We start from the raw sequence: 25572 nt of genomic DNA, 5'->3' as shown, positions 1-25572 counted from the left end.
TGTGCCAGTCGGGGGATGGGGGCGCATTCTGATGGTTCGCCACGGGCACCAATTTGGCTAGAAACTGCACTGTATAGGAGGAGTTTTTGACGAATAGCAAAAACGGATGTTACACCTGTCTTTGCTGGAAATCAACATCTCAGCCTACCACCCAGAGCTGGAGCCTAATAGCCTAATTGCCCTCTGCTACTTGGCACTACTGGCTCTTATACCCCCTCAGCTCTCCTTATACCCATTCCTTGGCTTGGTTTAGGCACATACATTGGGCTCCTGGGCTCATAATTATGGGCAATAAAGCTTAAGGAACAGAAGTGTCTTCCCGTTTTCTCAGAGAAGGGTATTACTAGATAAACACATTGCCTGACTGCAATCATTTGCTGTGGTTCCTCAACTCACGATAACTAGACGTATCAAAAAGCCGGACATTCCATGGCGTAGCTCCCATTCAGGTGCGCCCAATTGGCCGCGTTGGTTGCAGGGAGCTGCCCGTGCTGGGCTTGCACTTCATTCGGTAGTATGCAGCGCAGAGACCAATCCGGGCCTGGATTCTACTGTTTGCTTAAATATATTGTCATTCTAAGCACACAAAAAATGTATTGCTTTGGGTGACAGTATATTTAAGCCAAGCACTGCACGCCTATTGAATGGAACGGTTACAGTTAATGTTAATGTTAAAGGATATTTGTACCACGCATTATCACCACCGGAGTGGTCCCCTGGTGCAATGGCGGATCTGAAAAAGGGAAGGGGGTAAGTTATTGGGAATGAGCGGGAAAAGTGCAAGAGAGCAGTGATGTGCTGTTGGCAGCTTCAGTTCGGTTAACACTGTTCGCTTGGCTTGGGGTGCTTTCCGGTCAGCAGCCGTCGTGTGCTGTTGTGCGAGGCTATGTGTGGGTTGTTTTGTTGTTGCGGTGTAGTGAAGTTTGTGTGGTTTGTTGTGCTATAAGGTTGTGGTTGTGTTTGGTTAGAGTTTGAGAGGTGTATGCAGAGGGGTGAGATTGTTAGTGGGTTGGTTATTGGCATCGCTGTCTAGAATTGATATGCTAAATTTCCACGTTCTTTCTAGATGTGGCACGTGAAAATCTCTGCATTTCTATCTAGATCCGGCTCTGGCTAATATTCACAATCCTTTATATATATGACTCACGCCAATATTCACAACTATATCCAAATGTCGCACTGGCCCACCTTCAGAATTCCTGTCTACATGTGAAGCAGGCTAGCATTCACAATTCTAACTAAATCTGGCATCAGTAATATTCCCAATGCCGTCTAGATGTGGCAATGGCTAATAATCGCTATTCTATCTAGATGTGGCACTGGCCAACATTCACAATCCTATTTAGTTGTGACGCAGGCTATTGTTCACAATCTTATCTAAGTGTGGCACATGCTACCATCCGCAATTCTATCTAAGTGAGGTGTTTGCTAACCTTCCCAATGCTATCTAAGTGTGGCCCTTGCTTAACATTCACTATTCCATCTAGGTGTCGCACTTGCTAACCTTCACAATCCTATCTAGGTGCGATGCAGGCTAATGTTCAGAATTCCATCTAAGTTTTTGCACGTGCTACCATTCACAATAAGTGTGGTATTTACTAACCCTCACAGTTCTATGTAAGTGTGGCACTTGTTAATATTCATAATCCTGTCTAGATGCGACGCAGTTTAGTGTTCGCGATTTCATCTAAGTGTGGCACATGCTAACATTCGCAATTCCATCTAAGTGTGGCAGATGCTAACATTCACAATTCCATCTAAGTGTGTTAGTCATGCTAACATTCGCAATTCCATCTAAGTGTGGCAGATGCTAACATTCACAATTCCATCTAAGTGTGTTAGTCATGCTAACATTCGCAATTCCATCTAAGTGTGGCAGATGCTAACATTCACAATTCCATCTAAGTGTGTTAGTCATGCTAACATTCGCAATTCCATCTAAGTGTGGCAGATGCTAACATTCACAATTCCATCTAAGTGTGTTAGTCATGCTAACATTCGCAATTCCATCTAAGTGTGGCAGATGCTAACATTCACAATTCCATCTAAGTGTGTTAGTCATGCTAACATTCACAATTCCATCTAAGTGTGGCAGATGCTAACATTCACAATTTCATCTAAGTGTGTTAGTCATGCTAACATTCACAATTCCATCTAAGTGTGGCAGATGCTAACATTCAGAATCCTATCTAGATTTGATGCATGCTAATGTTCACAATTTCATCCAAGTGTGGCACATGCTAACTATAAGAATCCTATCTAGATGTGACGCATGCTAATGTTCACAATTTCATCTAAGTGTTGCACATGCTAACATTCACAATTCCAGCTAAGTGTGGCACATGCTAACATTCATAATCCTATCTAGATGTGACGCATGCTAATGTTCACAATTTCATCTAAGTGTTGCACATGCTAACATTCACAATTCCAGCTAAGTGTGGTACATGCTAACATTCATAATCCTATTTAGATGTGACGCAGGCTAATGTTCACAATTTCATCTAAGTGTTGCACATGCTAACAAGTTACGTGTACTGACCGTGTTGCTCGGTTAAATATGCTGTCACCCAAAGTACTGCTTTTATTTGTGCTTAGGATGATAGTATATTTAGGAAAACAGTAATATAACGGCATGGATAGGTCTCTGCACCAGGATAGCACTGATTGAAGTGCAATCCCAGCACGGGCAGCACGCTATCCCCAGATAACCAAGGCCAACTGGTCACTCCACATTGAGAGCTGCGCCAAAGGGGCCACGCCAAAACAGCCGGTGCCAAATCAGCTGCACCAAAGATGGCATATATCAAGCACCCTCTATTTCCACTAAGCAGGGCTTTATGTGGGACAGGGCTACATGGGGCAGAGTACCAGCAGGCTCCAAAAATGTCTCCCAAGTCGGGGCTCACCCCAGACTAGCCCCAGCCATGCCGACACCTCAGGCAGCCTGTGTAGCCGAAGCGCTGCACAGTTAAAAAGCTGCCTGCAAGTGGCAGAACTTCAGATTGGAAAAAAGAAAAGGAATTGCCTCTTCTTTTTTTTAAACCGAAGTAATGACACCTCCAGTCAGCCCTTTAACTATGTAGCCTTTGGCTAATTGGGCTGCATGATGTCTCTGTAATCAGACACAGAAGGAGGGCTGGAGTGCCTGCCTCTCGTTTTGTTTCTGAATAAAGAGTCCTCATGCAGCAAGAAGCCCTTTAGCTGCACGGTTAAAGGGCTCCCTGTTGCATGATGACTCTTTACTCAGAAACAAAAGGAAAGGCAAGACACTCCAGCCCTCCTCATGTCTCTCAGTGCAGAGACATCACACAGCTGGCAGGCCTTTCACTCGAAGAACTGTGTGGTTAAAGGGATGCCTGCAGGGGTATGCAGGCAACCCTTTAACCATACAGTTTCTTGAATGAAATTGCTGCCTGTTGTGTGTGAGAGCTGGGGTGCACTGGTGTCACACCTTTGGTGCGCCCAGTCTCTCGTTTGTTTAAAAGGAGAGGCTGGGTGCACATAAGGTAATAAGCCAGTGTACCATGACCCCTAACGAGCGGCCCCTTGATTTAGCATCCCACTTAAAGCACTGCCTCTACGTGAGAATAGCTCCACAGTGTGGCCATATCGAAAACTGTAGTGCAAAGTTCCATGACAAGTGAAAGGATGCAAAGAAAATGTACTATTTGGTGTTTCACACCTTTGTAAAGACTTTGCTATTTCCCCTTTCTGCTCTTCTCACTGTCAAAATACTTTATGGCAAAATAATGTTTTAACATCTCATACACAGGAACACAAGGTAGACTTACTCATGCTTGGTGTATGCCAGTAGATTATTAGCAGTACGGTTCTTGTAAAATCATGTTTAAATGCAAAAATAACTTTTTGGTCGGGCATCTAAATGAAGTTTCTAAAAAATATTTTTTCTTTGCAGATCCAATTGAATCTTACAAACGCAAGGTTCTCGGCTCCAGTGTCAGGCATCGGAAAGCTTTGTCCTCTGGAGACAATGAAACCGATCATTTTTTGCCAAGACGATTCCACTCTATGGGCTCAAAGAAGTGCAGTGAAGACATTGAGGATGATTTGAGCTACAGGTGTGAGGGGAATGAGTGCAAGGTGCAGTCAGAAGATATGTTCACTCATAAACCCTCGAAGCTGATCTCGAGGCGGATGCTGATAACGGGAACGGCTGGGTTTGGGAAGAGCTGCTTCTCCAACGAGCTCCAGAGACAGTGGGCATCCAGGCAAGAGGTCTACTACAGATGCATCATTCTATTATCAGTCAGCGAGTTAAACACCATCAAGGAACCAATAAGTGTGAGAGAGCTCTTGGAGCTCAAGTGCCCCGAGCTGTCTCCACTGCTCCCCGAGCTGCTCAATGCACAGGGAGTGCTCATCATTCTGGACGGCCTGGACGAGTTTAATCACGAACTGGAGGTCAGCCCCCACTCTCCACACGGTGATAGTGACACCCCACAACTGAGGGTCAGTCCCCGTTCTCCACACTGTGATATCGACACCCCACTGAGCATCAGATCTCTGCTCTCAAAAGTCATATCCAAGCAGCTTCTTCCGAGCACAGATGTTTTGGTGACTTCTGAGTTCAATTACGTGCGTAAAATCACAAACTATTTCTCGTCTACATTTATATTGGAAGCTTTTACAGAGGATCAGATCCAGGAATATTACAATAATCTCATGGCAGGTGGTGACCTATCAAAATCCTTTGCAGACTATATCGAAACCCACAACGTGTCCAGGTTGGTGTCCATTCCCCTTATAGGCAGCGCCTTATGCGAGATATACAGGGAAGCCAGCACTCCTGGGGATGAGGGAGCGCTCACCACGTGCAGCGGAGTGTTGTTCCGCCTCTTCCAGATCACTGTGAGGAACACCTTGGCAAAGATGGGCAGCTGGGGGCACCTTTGCTGTGTGGCATCGACAACTGAAGAATCCGGGCTACCAGAAACAATTACAAATACTATCCATCAGCTCTGTGGGATGTCTTACAAAAATATTATTACTGGAGTTCAGGAGATAAAGACTGAAGACCTTGTGGTGAACTGTCCACAGGCAGAAGATCTCTTGAGAAGCTTGAGAGGGTTTTTCTTTAGGGAAGAGAGCAAGACTGACGGGTATATCTACCATCACTCCAGTATACGGGACATGTTTGCTGCCTTACACTGTGTGGAGAAAATCCAGGATGAGGAAGAGCTCGAGGAATGCCTGGATACCTGGGCTCTGGAAAAGATGCCAAACAATGCACGGTCACCGCTCCTTGAGGGAATCACTGCTCATCATGGGAAACGCTTCCAAAGCTTCCTCCGATTCTTCTTTGGACTCTTGACTTCTGGGAAGCAGAGCTTTCTGTCCCAGCCAAAGCCTCTCAGTTATAAGAGAAACGAATTCCTAAAAAAGTGGTTCCAGGTCTGGATTGAGAGACACCCCATCAAGATCAAATTACTTAACCTCTTCCATTATGTGTTTGAACTGCACGATGCTGATGTGACAGAGCATGTCTCAGGGTGCATTAAGAATATGGATTTATTTAATACACCTCTCAACTCCCTGGACATCCATGCCTTGCTTTACTGCTGTGAGAGGTCCCAGCTGGACGTGGTGGATCTAAGGCTGTGTGAGCTGGGAGACAGCAGCCTGAAGCATATGATGAGCATTCTGAGAAGCAGCAAGAAGGCTTAGTAAGTAAAGGCTTTAACAAAGAAACATGTCTTTGATGTTCTCGCCCCAGCAATCCTCTCTAAAGGAGCTGGTAACTTTCTATTGCACAGATTCCCAGGTAAGGTGTCCACCATGAACAAAAGCTATGACACAGCCCAAGTAGGGCTGTCATTTTGTTATGATTGATGGTAAGATAGCTCGGCGAGTTCAGCATGCGCGATTTGTGCCAGACATCTGTGCTTGTTCTAAAAGGAACAGTCTTCCTTCTCAACTGGACTGGATCACTGCTTCTTCCTTTCAACTTTGATAGATGGAGTACCATGAACATTATGGTATTAAGGTTATTAGCAAATTACAGTAACGATCTTTGCCGGAGCCAATCATTTGTTTTTTTTATAGGCATTGCATTTAGTTGCAGTGACCAACTCATTTGGGAGTCATGCGCGCAGTGTAGGGGTATATGCATATTTTGTCTATGTGTGCTGTCTGTGTCTGTGAGTGTGTATCAGAATGTGTAAGAGAGAGCAATTTTGTGACAGAGAATGCGTGTGTGTGTCCATTTGTGTGTGTTGAGAGAAGGAGAGAGAGAGAGAGGGAGCACTAGTGTGTGAAAGAGAGAGTGAGTGTGCTGGCTGAGTAAATGCGAAGCCGCCAGCTGAGTGGTGAGTAGGCGCAGAATGCAAGGGATCTAAATGTATATGAACTAATAAGTGGGTCTGGAAACCTTTGTTCGGAACCACCTTTAAGAACATTATTATTGTAACCGAACCGGAAAAACCGGCAGGTTGCTGCCGGAGTTGAAATGAATTACCGCCTCCGTGAATGCTGGAATCACCGGAGCACGACAACCCCGGTGACCCGGTAATTCCGGATGCGGAATTCCGTAAATCCCCATTCCCATGGAGTCCCACAGGACTCCATGGGGATGGAGACAATGGAAACACTGGTTCCGTCTATGACGGAGCCGATGTTTCCATTTCCATCTGCAGGCAGGTGGCATTACTCCCGCCAGGTCAGACCTGGCAGGAGTGACACCTCCCGCCTGTAGAACTCGTAATCTGCCGGTCCGGTAACAATGGTGGCGGCGGGTTTACCGACACCGTTGTTTCCGGACCGGCAGACTCTAAATGAGGCCCACTGTTCTGAATTAGTTATTGCAGATGCTCTGAGAATACTATGTGTGTGATTTGGCTCCACATAAAAACTTTGTAACATATAAACACAACATAACCATCAATATAAAAAATGTTAAAAATTAAAACTAGCTTTGGATCAATCCATCTACGCCTCCCAAAGTTTAATTACTTCCTTTGGCTTCCAATTGTATTCATGTCGCTTACCACAAACTCTTCACACACTGTTCTCTTTATACAATGTTGCCGCTTGCAACCTTGGTTCAAAACACACGCGGTTTTGATATCAGTCTCTCCGACTCACCGGCTTTGCTGTCTTTTCGGACGCTGCTGTGTTGTAGGAGCCAAGGAAAGTACCACGGCGGCAATCGCTCCTCCCCGCCTTGGTTATCGATGCGGGAGAGCCCCGGGTACCTCTGACACACTTTACAGGTTTGATCAGCTCACAAAAGTAACAGTCCTTACAGGTCAAGGGTACTTCCCTCAGTGTAACCCTCTCTGGTCTCGCCGTCTTTCTCCTTGTATTAACTGTCATCTTGGAACTGCTGTTTTCTTGTGTGTTTTGCCTCGCTCAGAGTGTGCTTTCGTGCTCCGCCTTTTATCCGTGTGGGGAAGTGGGATGGAAGTCAGGTGTGTGTAATGATCCGTAATTGCCTGACCTTGCCTCGCCATAGTGGTGGGACATGTGAGGTATACAGCTCTGGGGTTAGTACGTTGTCACTCACGGTGAACTGTCTGTGAGAAAGTGTTTGTGTCGGGAAAGGTCGGCGGGGGGTCGAGTTCCTAGGTATCCTACTTGGTAGGATGGGGAAAAGGTGTGAGATTTGGCTCCGTATAAAAACTTAGTAACATATAAACATAACATAACCATCAATATAAACAATGTTAAAAATGAAAACTAGCTTTGGATCAATCCAAATCTTTCCGGAAGATGCAGGAGGGGGGGTATTCAGAATTGAGCAGAACATGTGAATTGGTACTTTCAAATAAACACATGGAAATTTAAAGCTATGTCACAGTCAAACCAAATATGTGTGCCTCCAAAGGACTTGGGCTTGAGGAGAGCGGAATTCTCCAAGGAAGTATGACAAAAAAGATATTTAATGGAATCTTTTTCTGCACAAGAATTATATGCCATTTAAAGGCAGTTTAACATTTATAGGGGTGTCTCTGATGTCCTACATTTATTACCGTTTTTTCTTCTCACAGTAAATACAGCATTTCAAGCACTGCAATCTTCAATGGTTCCTTTTAAAAACGCGTTTTACCGAGTGCGTCGGCAAGGCAGTGTTGGTTTTCAGAGATACTTGAGAAGTGACTCCATCAGCCTCAGAACTCACACTTCACCGTTAAGCAGTCAGTACAAAATGTATACTTAGCTTGGGTAGTTGTGATATCTGTTTCTTACAGTACTTGATTATTGTTACAGAGCGTTTCCTTAAGCCCTGTGGTCAGGGTCTTTAAGTGTACCTTCCTAAATTAGGTACTCTCTCAAGCTCATCGAGGTCCCTCAAGCTCATCCAGATCTCCAAGTAGTAGTCGTGACCGAGCAGCCAAGGCCTAACTCCTAGGTCCACACACAATATTATATTTTTTAAATATAATCCTTAAATACAAAAAGGCACAGTGAAAAATCACCACACGTACAGGTAAATGAACTTTGTAAAACAAAAGATGTCACAATGTATCAGCTTCATGAAGAGATCTTTAGAGTTCAATGAGAATCTTTCCTGGAAAAGAAAAGGCACTAACAGGTATTTAAACCGTTTTTTTTAATCTTTCCCAGCAAGTTTACAGAAACCAAGGTAGACCAGTTGTGTGGATTTGGGTCAGTCTTTGTCTGTAAAGAGTAACCTTTGGTGAAAGTCTTCCCAAGAAGCAGATTCTGAGGTTTCTGTGGAGTGAGACTCACAGAAAACCTTTGCTGAAGAAGAAGAGGCCCAAGGATGAAGACATGCTCAATTAAAAGAATCACAAGCAGTGTCAGCGAGTCAGGAGAGCAATACCCTTGGAGAGAAAACACAGTTTTGCAGCAAGCTGTTTCCAAAGGTGGCCACGTTGTACATTGTTTGGCAACCACGTTAGGTTGCAGTGATGAGTCATGAGTGCAGCAGACCCTTAGGAAGGATTTTTAATGAAGATTTTGTGATTTCCAGATCGAGGGTTGGAGCCAGAGAAATGGAAAGGCGAATTGGCTGTAGTCGGCGGTAGTTATTGATGCTGGCCTCCCACGTCGGCTTTGAGCACATGATTCGGCTTCGGATGACGTTGTCTTGAAGAGAGTCCAAGGAAGAACACATATTTTGAAAAGGCTGAAGACCTCATACCACACAGGAGCCATCTACAGAAAAAGGTTTGGGGGGGAAAGTTCAGCCGTGTGGTTGTAGGAATAAGGGAGGTGCAGGCCCCTGGAGATTCCCAGTAAGGGTAGATGGCACGAGGGCACTTGCCTGATGTCCTGGGACAAAGATTCTCTATTGGTTCAGCACAGGGAGTCTTCACAAAGGAACATGCAATTCTGTCTCCAGCAATGCAGGCAAGGTCAGAACCTTCAGGGAGATGACACCTCTGAGCAGGAGCTGGAGCTGTGATCCAGTTGTCTCCACCAGATATGGGGAAAGGAGCGCTGGAGCATTGGGTTCCTTCTGGTCATCTGGGAGAGGCAGAGCTTTGGAGTGCTAAAGGAAGCTGGTGCAGAATTGTTATCCTTCATCAAGCAGCAGGCCTTTGAGAGTGCAGGTACAGACTTCTAGCAGTAGACAAAGTGAGTGGTTAAGGAGTTCTGCTTTTATTCCGTTTGGGAGCAGTGAGTGAATACATCATCTAATCACAACATCAAGAATCATTCATACAGATGGATGTTCAGCCAATGGCAGGTCATCCTTCCAAGCACACCCATGCATTCTGGAAGAATCCCTCACACAAAGGAATGAATCCACACAATCCCATAGAGGAAACTGCATATGACAGTTAGAACTGGTTTTAAGCTAACTACAGCCCCCGTCTTGACACGCAGGAATCCAGTGGCCCTAGATGTCCACTTACCTTTACATACACTTAGAGGGACAAGGGATAATCATGTGACAGCTCAGGTCTTCAAGGCAAACAAAGACAACCTGTAGTTTGGTGAATGGAAGAGAGGGTCAAAAAGGACCCAGCCACGTAAAATGAACTTCAACCACTGCAACCATTTTACAAATGTGAAAAAGCAACCAGTAGCCAAGCTGCATGGGCAACAGAGAGAGGACACTATGGGCCTCATTACACGGTAGGCGGTAAGGGTTTACCGGTACCAGTAAACCATTACCGCCTTGCTACGAGGTCCCTTTGCGGGTTGGTGAATTTAACGCCTGCTTTTTGCAGGCGTTAAAAACCAACCCGCAAAGGGACCAGGGAGCTAATTACGGTACCGCAATTTGCGGCACCGTAATTAGCGCCTTCCTCATTCCCATAGAGCCCTATGGGGCAAAAATGGGAATGGGCAAGGGCAATGGGGGAAAGGGGAATTACCGCCCCGCCAACCTTGGAATAGGGCGGTAATTCCCCTTTCCACCAAGGCGGTGCCGGTATTTTACCGGCATGGACCAAGGTGCTAATAGCACCTTGGTCCACCACCATCCGTGTAATGAGGCCCTATGTCTGGGACACTATGGAGTACCTTTGGGGTACAACTGTTTTAGGAGCTATGACTCTTAAGGCAGAGAGCATAAAAACAAAGCCACACTCTCAGTGAGGCTTTGGATTAATCCTGACTTGGAGTCAAGCAATGGAATACCTCTTTATTTACAAAATTACAAACCTTTCGAACCAATCTACCCTTCTACTTGCTAATCCCCTTCTAAGTTCCCCCTGGCTTGAGTTCTTTCAAAAAGGGATCAGCCCCGTCTGCCCCACCTTTCCTTAGAGGGTCATAGGAAGATCCATAGGGCAAAACCGAAGGAACATAAATCTGCCCTACACCTGGCACCACCCACTGAAGGGCGAGGCCAGAGAGTGGCACTCCATAGGCGCCCCCACTCCGTAAGTGGCCTCAGACTGGCTGCCAATTTCCTTACCTGCCTCATGCCACGGTACTAACACCCTCTAGCCCTTCTACCTAATACTATAAACCTCCCCATAATATTTCCCTTAATTAACTACACACTAAACATTATTATAACTATAAACATGCTCTATATATAAACAACTACCCCTACTTACTATTAACATGCACGTAAAAAAATAAATGTATATACATACACTATCAACCAAAACATAAAGAACATCTAATACATATTATATAACAAAGGGAAGGCTGCTGAAGTCAACCGCCCCTTCTCAGTATCTTATTAGGGGCTGTCCTGGAGATCAGTCAGTCTGCCCCTGATGCAATTGGGCCTGTTCCCCATAGTTTGTTCTTATGGGTGGCCGCATCAACCACCTGGGGTCTCCTGATCTCACTGTGTGTGGCCCGTACATGCAGCACAGTTTGTGGGTGAGCCCTGTCCCTGGGGGACTGCTCAATGTCACCTCCATGACCCCGTGGCCCATTGGTCTCTTCTGGGTAGCTCATGTCCTGAGAGGCTTCCTGCGCTCACCGCCGCAGCCCCACAGCACTTCTTGGATCACCACCACGCCCTCAGGGCCATCCTAAATTCAGGCGGTGTTCCCTTCATTATGGGGCGAGATGTTGTCAGTGTCATGCCTGTGGTGCACTGACAGCCCCATCCCTTTTTTCTCTGTGCCAGAGGGATAAAGGGGGCGGGCCACCGCATCTTCACCCCAGCAGCGATGAGAGCGGCTGGGGACTCCTCTTCACCTGAGCTGCTCTGGCAGTCCAGGGCTTCCTTCACTGCCCCGCCCTCAGCAGGAAGGGCAGACTTACTCCATCTCCCTCTTTGCCTCCGGGGCTGCCTGGCATGCGTGGCCCAGAAGGGCTTAATGTTGTGGCCCGTCCAATTTGGCCAAGGCTCAGGTCATCAGGGGTTCGTACGTTCACCCAGTTTGGGCTGCCCCTGCCATGTAGCCCAGACTGGGCTGGTCTTTATTCTTTTCTCTGGACAGCACTGCACATGTTGCCTTTGAGAAAAGGCCAGTTCGATCTGGCCCATTGGCGGGCCGACAATGGCCATGTCCCAATGGGTGCCCGGGTTGCTCCGTGCACACAGCCTGGGGTTCACAGTTATTACTCTGGGTAGCCCATTCACATGGACATATGTGTAATTGTTTTTAGACCTTGTGGGGCTGCTCAATATCACAGCCCCCAAGAAAGCCAACAGTCTCCTCCTTCTCCTTCTTTTGTTTGATTTTCCAACTCTTTTTCTTCCAAACAGTTTTTCTTTTTTAATCTCTTCTCCCCCGCCCAGCCCACTCTTGGGAAGGGGAGTTCTGTCCCTTTTTTTTTCTTTTCTGATATTCATCCAGCCCCATGGTGGACTAGATGGACCAGTCTAAGTAAGCACAGTTCACTTAAAACCCAAACACATACTCATTAAAGTATTTTATTTGCACAACATTGTGTCTCTGTCTTTATTTCTAGTTTTCCCTTAGGGGGACAAGCATGCAGCCCCCCCATACCGGCCCTATTTGGGTCACGGGCTACATAATCCCTCATGGGATGGGTCTCAGGTTCTAGTCGGTTGTGTATTCTAGAAAGAGCCGTCTGCATTGTCATGGTCACAACCACCAGGCCTGTGCTTAATAGTGATGTCCATCCCCTGTAAGCAGATGGCCTATATGATCAACTTTGGGTATTACCCCTTCATGTGCATTAAACTACTTGAGGGTTTGTGGCCCTTTTGGATCCTGAGGCAAGTTACAGTGAGGTAGGTTTGAAAGGTTCTTAGGGCCTGCTTAAAGGGGTAGTTTGCTCTGAAATTGTATTGGCCCAATCGATCAGGCATGTATTTTTAAGAATGCATTGATCAATGTTAAAAACAATTACAATTCATCTTACCTTAGTTTTTCTCACTTTTACACATGCAAAAACGACGGGTCGAGTACCGCCATCTTGTGCTAATCTTATCCGTTGATCCATTGCTTCAAGTGCCCTTGCAGCAGTAATTCAGACCACCCGCCCCTAAAGCTGTCATCACTAGGCGCTCATGCCCCTTTCCAAAAGCACGTCTTCTGTGCGCAATCTATTGACATGTCTCCATGGAAAGCCCAAGACACCTCTTTCTTCGACAAGTGTAAACAAACCCTTTCTGATCACACAATGTTGGAGTTTATTTTTCCTTCGTGTCAGTGTATTTCATTTCAAGCCTCACTGACTTGTTTCTGCACTGTTCAGCTATCTGCCAAGTGCGACACACTGAGAACCGGTACTTATTCTGCCTAAAATGAATGAACTCAGTAGTCGCTTTTTATTTAATTATTTCTTATATTATGTACAAATGTCTTTACCAAACCATATTTAAATTCTACTTTAACATGGCATGTTCTTTACATGTGTCCTTGAGAACTTTCAAAGTTTGAGCCTAATAATCTTATCTTTGCACTATGGGTTTTTGTAACATGACTGTTTCTTCACTTGTCTTTCTTTAACATGGAATTTACATGGAATGTTTCTCACTCTTGATTCTGTATTTCTTCAATATTCAGGAACTATGGCAACAATTCAGCCCTACTTGTACAAGCCTGAATATTCAGAAGAGGAAATCTCTGAAAGAGAAAGAAGTTGAGACAATGGCGAATCAGATGAAAGATGTGATGATGAGGCACCGGAGCATGAACCCATTCGCATAGAAGACATTTCCACCTGGTGTACCTGCCATTGTTTTGAGGTTATGCCAACTGTGTTGGTGAACCTCTGTTGCAGAGAAAACTCTAGCTGCTTGGCATACATTGCCGAAGAAGACACACCACCGCTATGTAACAAGTAAGTTTACTCTATATATGTTGTGTGTTTGACAACCAAGACAGCTAACATTGCATGTGGTTCCCCTACATCATTATAACTTCGATGGATCACTGACGAAAGACATTTTCTGTAAATTGAATACATTTCTCTTTTTAATCTCAAACCAAAGTATTCATCACTAGATGTAATGTCCAAACATTAAGTTTCTTTCACTTGGAAGTTAAAAGCAATATTTCTCCATCTCTCAAACAGTTTTTTTGGAATGGGCGTTCACATTTCTAATCAATTCCTACTTGAAATCACACAAGTACTGTCAGTACTTTGCACGAAAAGGTACTTTTTAAAGCATAACAATGCCGTACATTTTAAAAGGTAGTGCAAACAAAATAAATTCAATTATTGGGTACATTCAAGTAAACTATTTCTGTATCTCTTACACAGGTGGTACAAACTTGTGGCCTATCGTGCGTTTACATGGTGGATTCATGGAAGACTGGGATTCCGCATTCAACGAGTAATACCTGCCTGTGTGGTTTGAGCCATTTGTGAGAAATTCCTGAGTGACTACAGACAATACCGTGGATTTATACAATAAATATCTCAACCGCAGCAGCACAATTTGTAGTTTGTCATTGCCATCCACTATACCAAACTAAATTTAAAAAATGAGTTGATATGAAAAATTGCTCAAAAGTGCTTGTCACAACATGTCCAATTATCTAAGAGGATCGTGAAAGATCGGTGTGTTTACTGTTTACTGTCCTATTGCGTTCCCCTCATCCACAACCATCCCGCCTCCAGTATCAATGGAAGCTCTCACCTGTGGGCGTGCGTTCACAAGTGAGCTGGGTGGATGGGAACACTCAAGGTGCCGAATACCATGTACACTTCAAAGGGTTCTTTGGCACAATGACCATTGGCCCCATTGCCACCCCAGACCTGGCGTCTCCAGACTCCCCTTTGAAGACCCCGTGCCTGCAATCTACATATCTCTGAGTCCTTTGACTGTGTTCCAGGCCCATTACGCTCCCCCATCCACATCCATCTCCTCTCCGGTATCAATGGCACCTGCAGCCGTGCACTCGCAAGGGGGGTGCACTTGCGTGATCGAGAAGGTCAAATATTGTCATAGAGGCCTGGTGGGTGTGAACAAACACGTCAGACATTCACATACACACCCACTTCTGTAAGCCTTTGTAAACAATGTGGAAGTTGCTAAGAAAACATCTCGGATATCGCCATCTATCCACATTTACCTTGCTTGCTGAATCGGCTCATCTGTTCTTATTAGTAAAGGTTAATCAACTTTTATTATTGTTTTCTGTAGTGTCAACGTTCTATGCTTGGCCACTTCCTATCCTCATTTTAATTTATTCAAAAAGTCTACACCATATCAACTGTCCTATGTATTTTTATCTCTGTAATTAGCACATAACATTACATAGTATTGTTACCAAATGTAATCTTTTGTAGTGGATTTTTTCAATGCATGTTTGCTTTAGCTGTGACTTTTATAATGTAAAAATGTTTTATTATCAAAGCAATGTGATGATTCATTTATTCACTGTGATACTTTTTAATGGTAATATACTTTTTCTTTTAACAGATCATAAGTACAATCTAACAATGCCTTCATGCATTGTTTTGGGTTCCCTTATATCAGCCATGCCAAAAGTCAACATACAGTCCTGCATGTACTTCCAAAGGATTTACATTTAATAAAAACATGGCTGTTGAACTGCAGCTTTCCAGTGTCCGAGATTGAAAACAGAGCCAAAGATATCTTGGATGAAGTGAGGGGCAATCGATTCTGTGTCTGCAGCTTGCACTTCTCAGAAGATATGTACGAACCATCACATTATACCAAAAAGCATCGCCCCAGATTCATTCGCAAATTACTTCCCAATTCAGTTCCAACTAAATTTCAGCTCACCCTGACACAGGTGAGTAGTGGATGCTGAATTTTTTATTTTATTGTATTTTACCATTTGACAAATGTATTCTGTATAATATGTCTTCTAAATGATCACTCAATATATTCAAATAGTCTGTGAACAGGTAACATAATGAACGGTTTTGAGTTATTGGGGAATATATCCATTGACATTGTACTACACAAGTTTCCTTTGTGAAACAATGTACTGTGGTTTTAAAATGTTTAATTTTAGATTACATTGTTTATCCCTACTTTAGGGATACATGAATAGTTCAGTACAATGGTAGCCTTTCGAAACACTTGCATTGCGTCCTTTAAAAATAGGTCATTTTGTCACCGTGTCTATATTTACGTTGACTGCACTGATCGAATTATAGACCGCTACCATGGAGGAAACAACAGACACGTTCAACATCCAAATGGTGAGGCCAAGTGACTTGCACATAAACTTATTTTTTATTTAGCTTTTGATATGGTCTAAATTATAATACTAATGTACTTTTTCTATTGAACACTGGTATGAATATATCTATGGATTAAAGGACTGAGATTCTATGTCAATATCAACCATCTTTTGCATGTACATTTTTGGGGGATTTTGCTTTTACATCTTTTAGAGGCTGGAAGTTCAACAACGTACTATTCAACTGAAAATGGTCTGGAGGATGAGGTCTGGGAAGTGAGAATGTATTGAATACATTAAAAGTTGTTGATTAAAAATATCTTGTTGAAATTTAAGATGTTATTTTTTTGATAATTTTTCAATATTGTCAGTAAATTGCAAAGCATTAGATCAGCAACTTTGATGTATTTATCGCAGAAACACATGCAACCATTAAGGTAAACCTTCAGAAAAAAGTACTTTGTTACTGAATAACATAGACCCTTTCACTATATGAATGGTGTGTGCTTATGCTCATAAACGTTAGCTGCCCAGTGAAAAATGTAATTGGTTAAGAAATAAACATTCTCCAGCATGGGGTCTGGCATGGATTCACATGCTCATGAATATTCCCCGTCGTCAGGCTGGGAATCCTCGGTAAAGAAAAAACCAGTATCAGTTTCGTTTCTGATCTGTCTTTCGTAGTAGTAACCAATCACTGATCTCTGCGTCATACTGACCACAGCCAATGACTGCCCTCTACCTAAGCCCCGCCTTTGGCAGCCATCTTCAGATTTTTACCGCACGTTCAAGTGTTGGGATCCTCGTGCTATTGCTCTCGAGCGTTAGTGCTATTTTTTCACGTTTTTTCTCAAAAACTTCGTTTTTTCGGTCAAAAAGAGCCTCAAGCTCCACCGACTCTTCATCCGATCAACGGGGACCCGTGTCGGATTCGTCTACGCCCCTCAAGGGTGAAGATTTCGTCGAGCTACGCTTTTGGAGGACTCCAGAAGTTTCTCAGGCCCATCTCGGACATGGCCCAGGAGAAGGGAAGCTCAACGCCCGGAAAACTGTTCAGGGTCTGCCCTGGATGCCAGCTGCAGAATGTCTTTAAGGAGGACGAACACTCCTTTTGTCTTTACTGCCTACATGAGGACAAGACGCACATGGAGAAGGACTGTGCGTTTTGCGGCAACATGTCGGAGCGGACCATGAAGGACCGCCATCAACGTCTCGCCAACTGGCTGGAATGGAAGAGCCCGTCAGGCGAGAAGAAGAGGAAGAAATCCGAGGGGTCGTCTAAGACCTTTGAGGAAGAAGACCAGCCCGTCGGGAGGGATCCCAACGCAGGAGATGACGATATCGTCGAGGGTGCCGACGGGGCCCCTGACCGCCCGTCGGACTCCCCTCTACCAGCGCCGCAAGACAACTCGGCGGCCATTTTGTTGGCTATACAGTCCTTATGCTCGGAGATAAGGACCACACTGCCGTTACCACCAGCGGAGGAACCACTCCCGTCGGGGGACCCGGAGCCAGGCCCTTCTGGGAGCCCTCCCCCTAAGAAAAGAAGAAAAGAAGGATTCACCCTCCACCTCCTTTTTCAGCCGTCGGGCCCCGTTCAGCCCTCCTCCCCGTCCATGACTCGTGGGGATGATACGGGGACTGACACGGCCGCGACGGGTACGGACGACGAGGTTTACGACGAGGATCTGCCGTCGTCACCTCCCACCCGGGCTTCCCCGCCCGACGAGATTGGATCGTTTCACTCCATGATCGCCAGGGCATCCGAGCTCTTCCAGCTCTGCCTGGAGGAGAAGAAGAAGGAAGGTTTCCTTTATCAACGGCGTGAGGCCAAGAGGAAGACGGTCCTCGCAGTGCCTCTACTGGACGATATTTGGGATGAGGGCCTCGCCCTCCTCAAGAACCCATCCACGACGCCGGCTAGAAGGGATCGGTACGAGAAGAAGTACCGGGTCCCGGACGCGGCCCCCTTGTGCCTCCGGGCACAGCCGACCCCGGACTCCGTCGTCTCCGCAGCGGCCAGGAAGAAAGCGGGGGGGGTGCGGCGACGACGATTAAGGCGGCCAACGCCTTGGCTATCGTAGCCCGCTACGACAGGGAGCTGTGGTACAAACTGGCCCCCCTGCTGGACTTCCTACCGGACGACAAGAGGGCGGATGCCCTAGAGATCTTGCAGGAAGGTGAGGTGGCGTCGGACCACGCCATCACGATTGCGACGGACATCGCCGACACTGGATTTCGCCAGTTGGGCAACGGCGTGTGCCTTAGGCGGCGTGGATGGCTCAAGGCTACTGACTTCCGTCAAGACGTGCAGCCCAGAGTCTTGGACATGCCGTTCGATGGAAACAACCTGTTTGGGAAAACAGTGGACGATTCCCTTCAAGCCATCAAAGCAGACACGGAGACGGCCCGGGCTCTCAGGGTTCTCCAGCAACGGCGGCCGCCCTTTCGGAGCGGCGGAGGCAAGGGCGCCTCCAAAGGTTCCGGCGGCGGGTTTTCCACCTACCGTCAAGCGGCCCATTCGTCGTCGCAGGAAGCTTACAGGGGACGAGGCAAGTCAGGCGGACCCCGCCGTCGTCGCCAAGGAGGTCAAGGCGGCAATGCCTCGTCGAAGCAGGACTGAACCGGCCATGGGGTCGGGCCCCCACCGAAGCACCCCGGTGGGAGGCCGGCTGGCGAGCTTCGTCAGCATGTGGGAGTCCATCTCCACCGACCGTTGGGTGCTGGACGCCCTAGCCCAGGGCCACGCGCTCGAGTTTCAGAGAAGGTGCCCGCGCGTCCCCCCTGTGGCCAGGAAAGAACTTCATGTCCCTCAACTTCTCTTAGAGGTAAAGGCGATGCTCAGGAAGGGCGCCATCGAACTTGTCCCAAAGAGGCTTCGGGGCTCCGGAGTTTACTCAAGATACTTCCTGGTGAAGAAGAAGACGGGAGGATGGCGCCCCATCCTGGACCTACGACGACTGAACAAATTCATCAAGGCACAGAAGTTCCGGATGGTCACCCTCCAACACGTCCTGGGTCAGCTGGAGGAGGGCGATTTCCTGTCGTCGTTGGATTTGGAGGATGCCTACTTCCATATTCCCATCCTAAAGGGACACCGAAAGTTTCTCAGGTTCGTGGTCCAAGGGCGTCACTATCAGTTCAGAGCCCTTCCCTTCGGACTACGGTCGGCACCCAGGGTGTTCACCAAGTGCCTCGCACCGGTGGCGGCGCAGCTGCGCCGAGAGAGGATCCACGTCTACCCCTACCTGGACGACTGGCTCATCCGAGCCAAGACGAGGGAGCTCGCCGTGGAGCACACGGCAAGGACCGTCCAACTTCTCACGGACCTGGGATTCTCCGTAAACTACGCCAAGTCCCACCTGGTGCCCGTGCAAGACGCACTGTTTCTGGGAGCGAAGCTCGACACAGTGTCCCTTCTGGCCTCCCCGTCGGAGGAAAGGACGAGGGCCATTCTGGGCAAGGTACAGCGGATGCTGGTTGCGGACGCGGCCAAGGTGAGGTCCATCAAGTCCCTCCTCGGAATGATGTCTTCTTGCATCTACCTCATCCCCCTGTGCAGGCTCCGGATGCGCCCGTTGCAGGAGTTCCTGGACGCGCGCTGGATCCAGACGACGGGCAGCTTCGAGGAGAGGATCACACTCGACGAGAGTTTCCGACGAGCGATCCGGTGGTGGGGCACCCGCGTGCATCTGACGGCGGGCATGGACTTCCAGACCCCGGCCACCAGGAGACAGTGACCACGGATGCCTCCCTGGAAGGGTGGGGAGCGCACACCGAAAATCTGCACGCGAGAGGCCTTTGGCTCCCGACGGAGAAGTCCCTCCATATCAACGTCCTGGAGCTCCGTGCAGTGTTTTGGGCCCTCAGGTCCTTCCTTCCGTCCCTCAAGGGCAAGGTGGTGAGGATCTTCACCGACAACACCACCACCATGTTTTACATCAGGAAACAGGGCGGAACCAGGTCCCCAGCCCTGTCCAGGGAGGCGCAGGACCTGTGGCATTGGGCCGTCGCCCAGAGGATGTTTCTGGTGCCGTTTCATCTGGCAGGGATAAAAAACACCATCGCCGACTCACTCAGCAGGGAGCTGCGCTCGTGCCACGAGTGGGAACTACGACAGGATCTAGTGGACCGCCTCTTCCGACGGTGGGGCACACCCCAGATCGATCTGTTCGCGACGGCGACGAACTCCAAGTGCCGGAGGTTCGCCAGCAGGTTTCCCCAGCCGAGGAGCATGGGCGATGCTTTCTCGTTCCCCTGGGAGGGCCTGTTCCTATACGCGTTCCCTCCATTGCCATTGCTGATCCGGCTCATCAACCAGCTCAAGAGGTCACGGTGCAGGATGATCCTCGTCGCACCTGCGTGGCCGAGGCAGATATGGTTCCCGGACCTTCTGGACTTGTCAGCGTCCCCGTCAATCAAGCTGCCAGTGGACGCGGATCTGCTCTCCAGGGAAGGAGGCGCCATCCTCCATCACGACACGAAGTCGCTGAACTTGCAGGCCTGGCTCCTGCAGCGTTAGAGTTTGGAGGATACGACATACCGGCCGACTGCAGAGAGGTTCTTGCAAAGGCCAGGGCGTCCTCGACTCTTAAATGCTACGGACACAAATGGAAGAGGTTCTCTGTCTGGTGCCACGCACAGAAGATTAACCCTCTGCGGATTACGGCTCCCCAAGTACTGCCGTACCTACTGACGCTGGCCAAAGCTGGACTGGCGCACGCGTCCATCAAGATTCATTTTGCTGCGATCTCCCGATACACCAGAACCACGGGGCGGACGTCCTTGTGGTCTCATCGTCTGGTGAAAGAGTTCATGAAGGGACTGTTCAGATCGTTCCCGCCAGTGAAGGCTCCGGCCCCGGCGTGGGAGCTCAACGTGGTGCTGACCAAGCTCATGGGACCTCCGTTCGAGCCCCTGCACTCGGCCCTGTTGAAGTTCTTGTCGTGGAAAACAGCGTTTCTTGTGGCCATCACCTCCGCACGACGGGTGGGAGAGATCCAGGCCCTTTCCTGCAAGGCCCCGTACTTGACTTTTCACGACACGAGGGTAGTGCTCAGGACGCACCCCTCCTTCATGCCCAAGGTGCCGTCGGACTTCCACCTCAACGAACCCTTGGTGTTGCCTGTTTTCTTCCCGTCGCCTTCGTCGCCGGCTGAGAGGACTTTGCACTCGCTGGATGTGGCTAGAGCGCTGAAGTTCTACGTGGACCGCACAAAGTGTTTTCGGAAGACGTCACAACTCTTTGTGAACTTTGGACCTGTCAATCAGGGGAAGGCTCTCTCGAAGGCTTCCATTTCCAGATGGCTCTCCGGCTGTATCATGTACTGTCATCGGTTGGCAAACCGACCGCTGCCTGGCCGTCCGAGAGCCCATTCCACCAGAGCGATCGCAGCTACCACAGCGTTCCTATCTGGTGTGCCCCTGCTGGACATCTGCAGGGCTGCTACGTGGAGGTCGACGCACACCTTCACGAAATTCTACTGCGTCGATCGGGATTCCAGGGAGGAGTCCAGGGTCGGCCAAGCAGTGCTGCGCAACCTGTTCGCCTAAGGTGAGCCTGGTGAGGAGGTAAGGTCTGGTTAATGTTGAGTTTGATGTAATGCTTAATGTTGAGCCTTTGCCACCTCCCGTGGTTGTGCATGTGTGTACTGCTATGTATTATTTATTCATGAGCATGTGAATCCATGCCAGACCCCATGCTGGAGAAGGAACAAGTTACTTACCTGTAACTGTTGTTCTCCAGCATGGGTCTGGCATGGATTCACATGCGAACCCTCCCGCCTACCCCTCTGCGGCTCTTCACTTGGTCATACTGCCACTTCACGTGCTTCCAAATCTGAAGATGGCTGCCAGAGGCGGGGCTTAGGTAGAGGGCAGTCATTGGCTGTGGTCAGTATGACGCAGAGATCAGTGATTGGTTACTACTACGAAAGACAGATCAGAAACGAAACTGATACTGGTTTTTTCTTTACCGAGGATTCCCAGCCTGACGACGGGGAATATTCATGAGCATGTGAATCCATGCCAGACCCATGCTGGAGAACAACAGTTACAGGTAAGTAACTTGTTCCTTACATGTATGCTCGTACAGTATGCTCGTCCTTTTTGCATAGACTGGCAGTTAAGGGATTAAGAGGCCACATTTAATCAATATATGTTGCAGGATGATCTCACACCAACTCCCGATGACATCTCGGAAGGTTATCAAGTTCAATTTAAAATATGTCTTTTTTAAATGTTGCACTTACACAGTGTTCAATGTTATGTTAATAATAATGTACAAATTGTAATCAGATGATTAACCATATCTTTTTACATGGTTTAACTGATATTGTAAGGTCGACAATCATTAAGTCAACTTTCTCAAGATGTACTTTGCGAGATCAAAGATTTTAACATGAAATTGTTTAACAATGTAACAATTTTTGTTGAATTTGTTATGGACAAGGAATGTACTACTGAAGCGGTTGAAATTGAAGAGACACATGGATCAAAGGTATACATAAGATATTGCAAAATATTGCAAAATTTCAGTTATCCATTTTAACTTTCATGTAATATTGAATATGTTTTAATAGTTTGCATAGTTAAATGTGGTTATATTTTTACATACAAATTGCATGGTTTATACATTTCCAAAAAGCTGTTTTTCAGCTTGGTCTTGTGGTCGGAAAATCAAAATTGACTGTTTCAAGGAAAATTAGAAAAACAAGGGTAAATAACAAAAATAAGTTCTTCAAGAGTTATTTTATTGATATTCCATTTTGAGGTTGTAATTCATATATTCTGTATGTGCCCTATAAATTGAGCATGTTTTGTTTGTCATCAGAGGCCTAGGAAGAAGAGGAACATAAAGACTCAAACAGCAACACAAACTAATGATGTTGCTTACCAAACTGATGTCACTTTGGAGCAGGTACATTTTGAGGCTCAGCATGGTGCTCTCAAGATTAATTCTAGTGATGCAGATGTCCAGTTGCCGGAATGTGAATGGAATGTCACCAGTGACCCATGGAAAGTAACCATAGATCATTGTTACTACGCACAACTTCACCCAGAAGAGACAGACAACACAGAAGATGTTTCCGAATTGCTTGCAGAACCGCTCACCCTCTAAATAATGTCAGTCTAAGAAAGAGACAATGGGCCTCATTACGACGTCGGCGGTAACCCGCCGTTGCTACCAGCACGTTGCCGCCGACCTCATAACACTGTTTCCGCCGGGATATTCCAGGTTGCGATGGGCCGGGATATCAGGCGGCGGAAACTGTAAGTCCCCATTCCGTGGACGTGATTGGGGACATGGTAGCACTGGCACAGTTGTAAACGTGCCGGTTCTTCTGTGAAGACAATACTGGTAGGGGCGAGGATTCCCGAAAGGTCAGACCTGACGGTGATCCATGACCCCTGCCGGCATTGTCGGAGTATGGCGGCCCAGAAAGGGTGCCGGTACGTTGCTACCAGTATCCTTGTTTCCAAACTACCATGCTCTTAATAAGGCCCAATGTTCCCTGTTTCCCCAATACATGCAGAAAATCCAGAAATATCACACACAGAAATAACTGAAGCATCTTCGCAACTGATAGACAATTGTGCTCGTGATCTGGACTTCACTCTTCCGAGTGTGGAGGACTTATCTACCACCATGGAATCGGAAACCACTGTACTGCAGGACGAATGGCTATTAAGGGAGGCAAAATACCTTGGGCCTCATTACGAGGTTGGAGGTAGCTGTGGCGCTATTAGCGCCATCGCTGCCTCCAAACTTGTTCCGACTCCGCACTGGTTAATGGAGCAATTACAGGTCCATTCCAAGGTTGGAGGGACCGGTAATTCCCCATTCACCAGGGCCATTCCCCATTCCCATTTGAGCCACCATAGGGCTCAATGGGAATGGGGAAGGCGCTAATTACGGTACCGCAAATTGCGGTACCGTTATTAGCTCTAGAGTCCCTTTGGGGGTCCCGTCCTTAACGCCTGAAAAAAACAGGCGTTAAGGAAGGACCCGCAAAGGGGACGCGTAGTAGGGCAATGAGGGATTACCGGCACCGGTGCCCTTACCGGTGCCGGTAATCCCTTACCGCACACCTCGTAATGAGGCCCATTGTATTCGACTCCTGCCTGATCGATATTATGACAATGATAACATGTGATCAAAAATTACATAGGAGTATTTGCTTGGAGCCATTGACGTTTACTCATGTAGTCCTAGTCACCAACCTGAAGATTAAGGGTAGCTGTGTACAGAACCATAACACATTTTCATGGTCTGTGCAACCCATACTTGGAAAAGTGTCTGCTGGGAATGTACTTTGTTCATCTGCTTTGTTTTTTAGCGGATCAACGTTCATTAATATGTCAAGTTTCTGTAAATTTGTGGGACTTAAGCTCCTCGCAAAAACCCAATATCAGAAATATCAGAAGAATTTCTTGTTCCCCACTATTAACCAGGCACAGACACTTGAACAGATATCAATGGACAATGCTCTCGCTGGTAAAATGCTCTGGCTTGTTGGTGATGGGCAGTGTGACTGTCCTGTTTTTTCAGCTAAATACTGCACTTACCACTTCCAAGACATGGAAACCAAAATAATTGTGAGTTTAGTCATCATGCAAGTCAGAATGTACATCTTCTGTTGCCATGGAAACATGCGGTTTCATTAAATCCATTGAACTTCTGCAATCCAGAGAAATGCAAACAGACCTAATAGCCACTGACAGGCACGTAGGAATAGCCAAGGTCATGCAAGAGCAGTTCCCACACATAAAGCATCAATATGATATATGGCACATGACAAAATCAATGTCTAAAAAGATTACAGCTGCTGGTGAAAGAAAAGGCTACAGAAAATATTTTAAATTGGTCACAGTCTATCAAAAAACATCATTGGTGAAGCTCAAAAACTTTTGATGGATCTATAGATATTCTGCTTGAAAAATGGCATTCATTGATGCACCATTCAAACAAACACTCTTGGGAAAAAAACAAAAATGTCCACAAATGTGCACATAGGCCATTGAGCAAGGAGCAAGAGCGTAAAAAAAGGTGGTTGGTGCCGGGCTCCCCTCCTCACACAGCACATGAGAAGATTGTGTACGACAAAACGCTTTCAAGAGACATGAGGGGACACACTGAATTCTGCCACACTGGAGATGTGGAGGTGTTCCATAATATGTGCCTAAAGTACAGGTCTAAAAGGTTGCATTTTGGCATAGACTGTATGGAGGCCAGAAAAAGACTGGCTGCACTTGCACACTATGCATACATTGGTAGGGAACCAACAAAAACTGCAGGAACTTGTGGGATGCTTTGGTAGAAGAAGGAGTTTACCAAAAGAAGCAAACAGTGGGTGGTAAAGCCAATCTTCCAGCAGATTAATTTTGAATTTTTAAAGATCTGACATTGAATGTGCTGGCCATGGAAACACATGGAATAGATCCAGATTTTGTTTCCGGGGCCCAATTTATGCCACAGAACATTGAAAAAAAGGTTTGCCCTCACAAACCTGAACTTGTTGAAAGCTTGACTTCAAGATTCAAATGATGTGTGGCTCTCTTTGCAATTTTTAACAAAGCCAGTTTCAAGCTT

The 25572-nt window shown here is 46.9% G+C and overlaps 1 protein-coding gene across 1 annotated transcript in view; it reads left to right on the top strand.

Moving 5' to 3' along the window:
- The window catches only part of LOC138514714 (protein NLRC5-like), a 311017-nt gene extending 287917 nt beyond the window's left edge, over positions 1-23100 (top strand). The window contains exons 3-5 of the mRNA XM_069630116.1: positions 3920-5687; positions 15386-15584; positions 22813-23100. Coding sequence (XP_069486217.1) covers positions 3920-5687; positions 15386-15584; positions 22813-23100 — 2255 coding nt within the window. The remainder of the gene's footprint in view (positions 1-3919; positions 5688-15385; positions 15585-22812) is intronic.
- The last annotated feature ends 2472 nt before the right edge of the window (positions 23101-25572 follow it).

Source organism: Ambystoma mexicanum, chromosome 12 (assembly GCF_040938575.1).
Source record: "Ambystoma mexicanum isolate Mex_15411 chromosome 12, UKY_AmexF1_1, whole genome shotgun sequence".
Lineage (NCBI taxonomy): Eukaryota > Metazoa > Chordata > Amphibia > Caudata > Ambystomatidae > Ambystoma > Ambystoma mexicanum.
The sequence above is the reverse complement of the archived record's forward strand: the minus strand, read 5'-3'. Positions and strand labels throughout refer to the sequence as shown.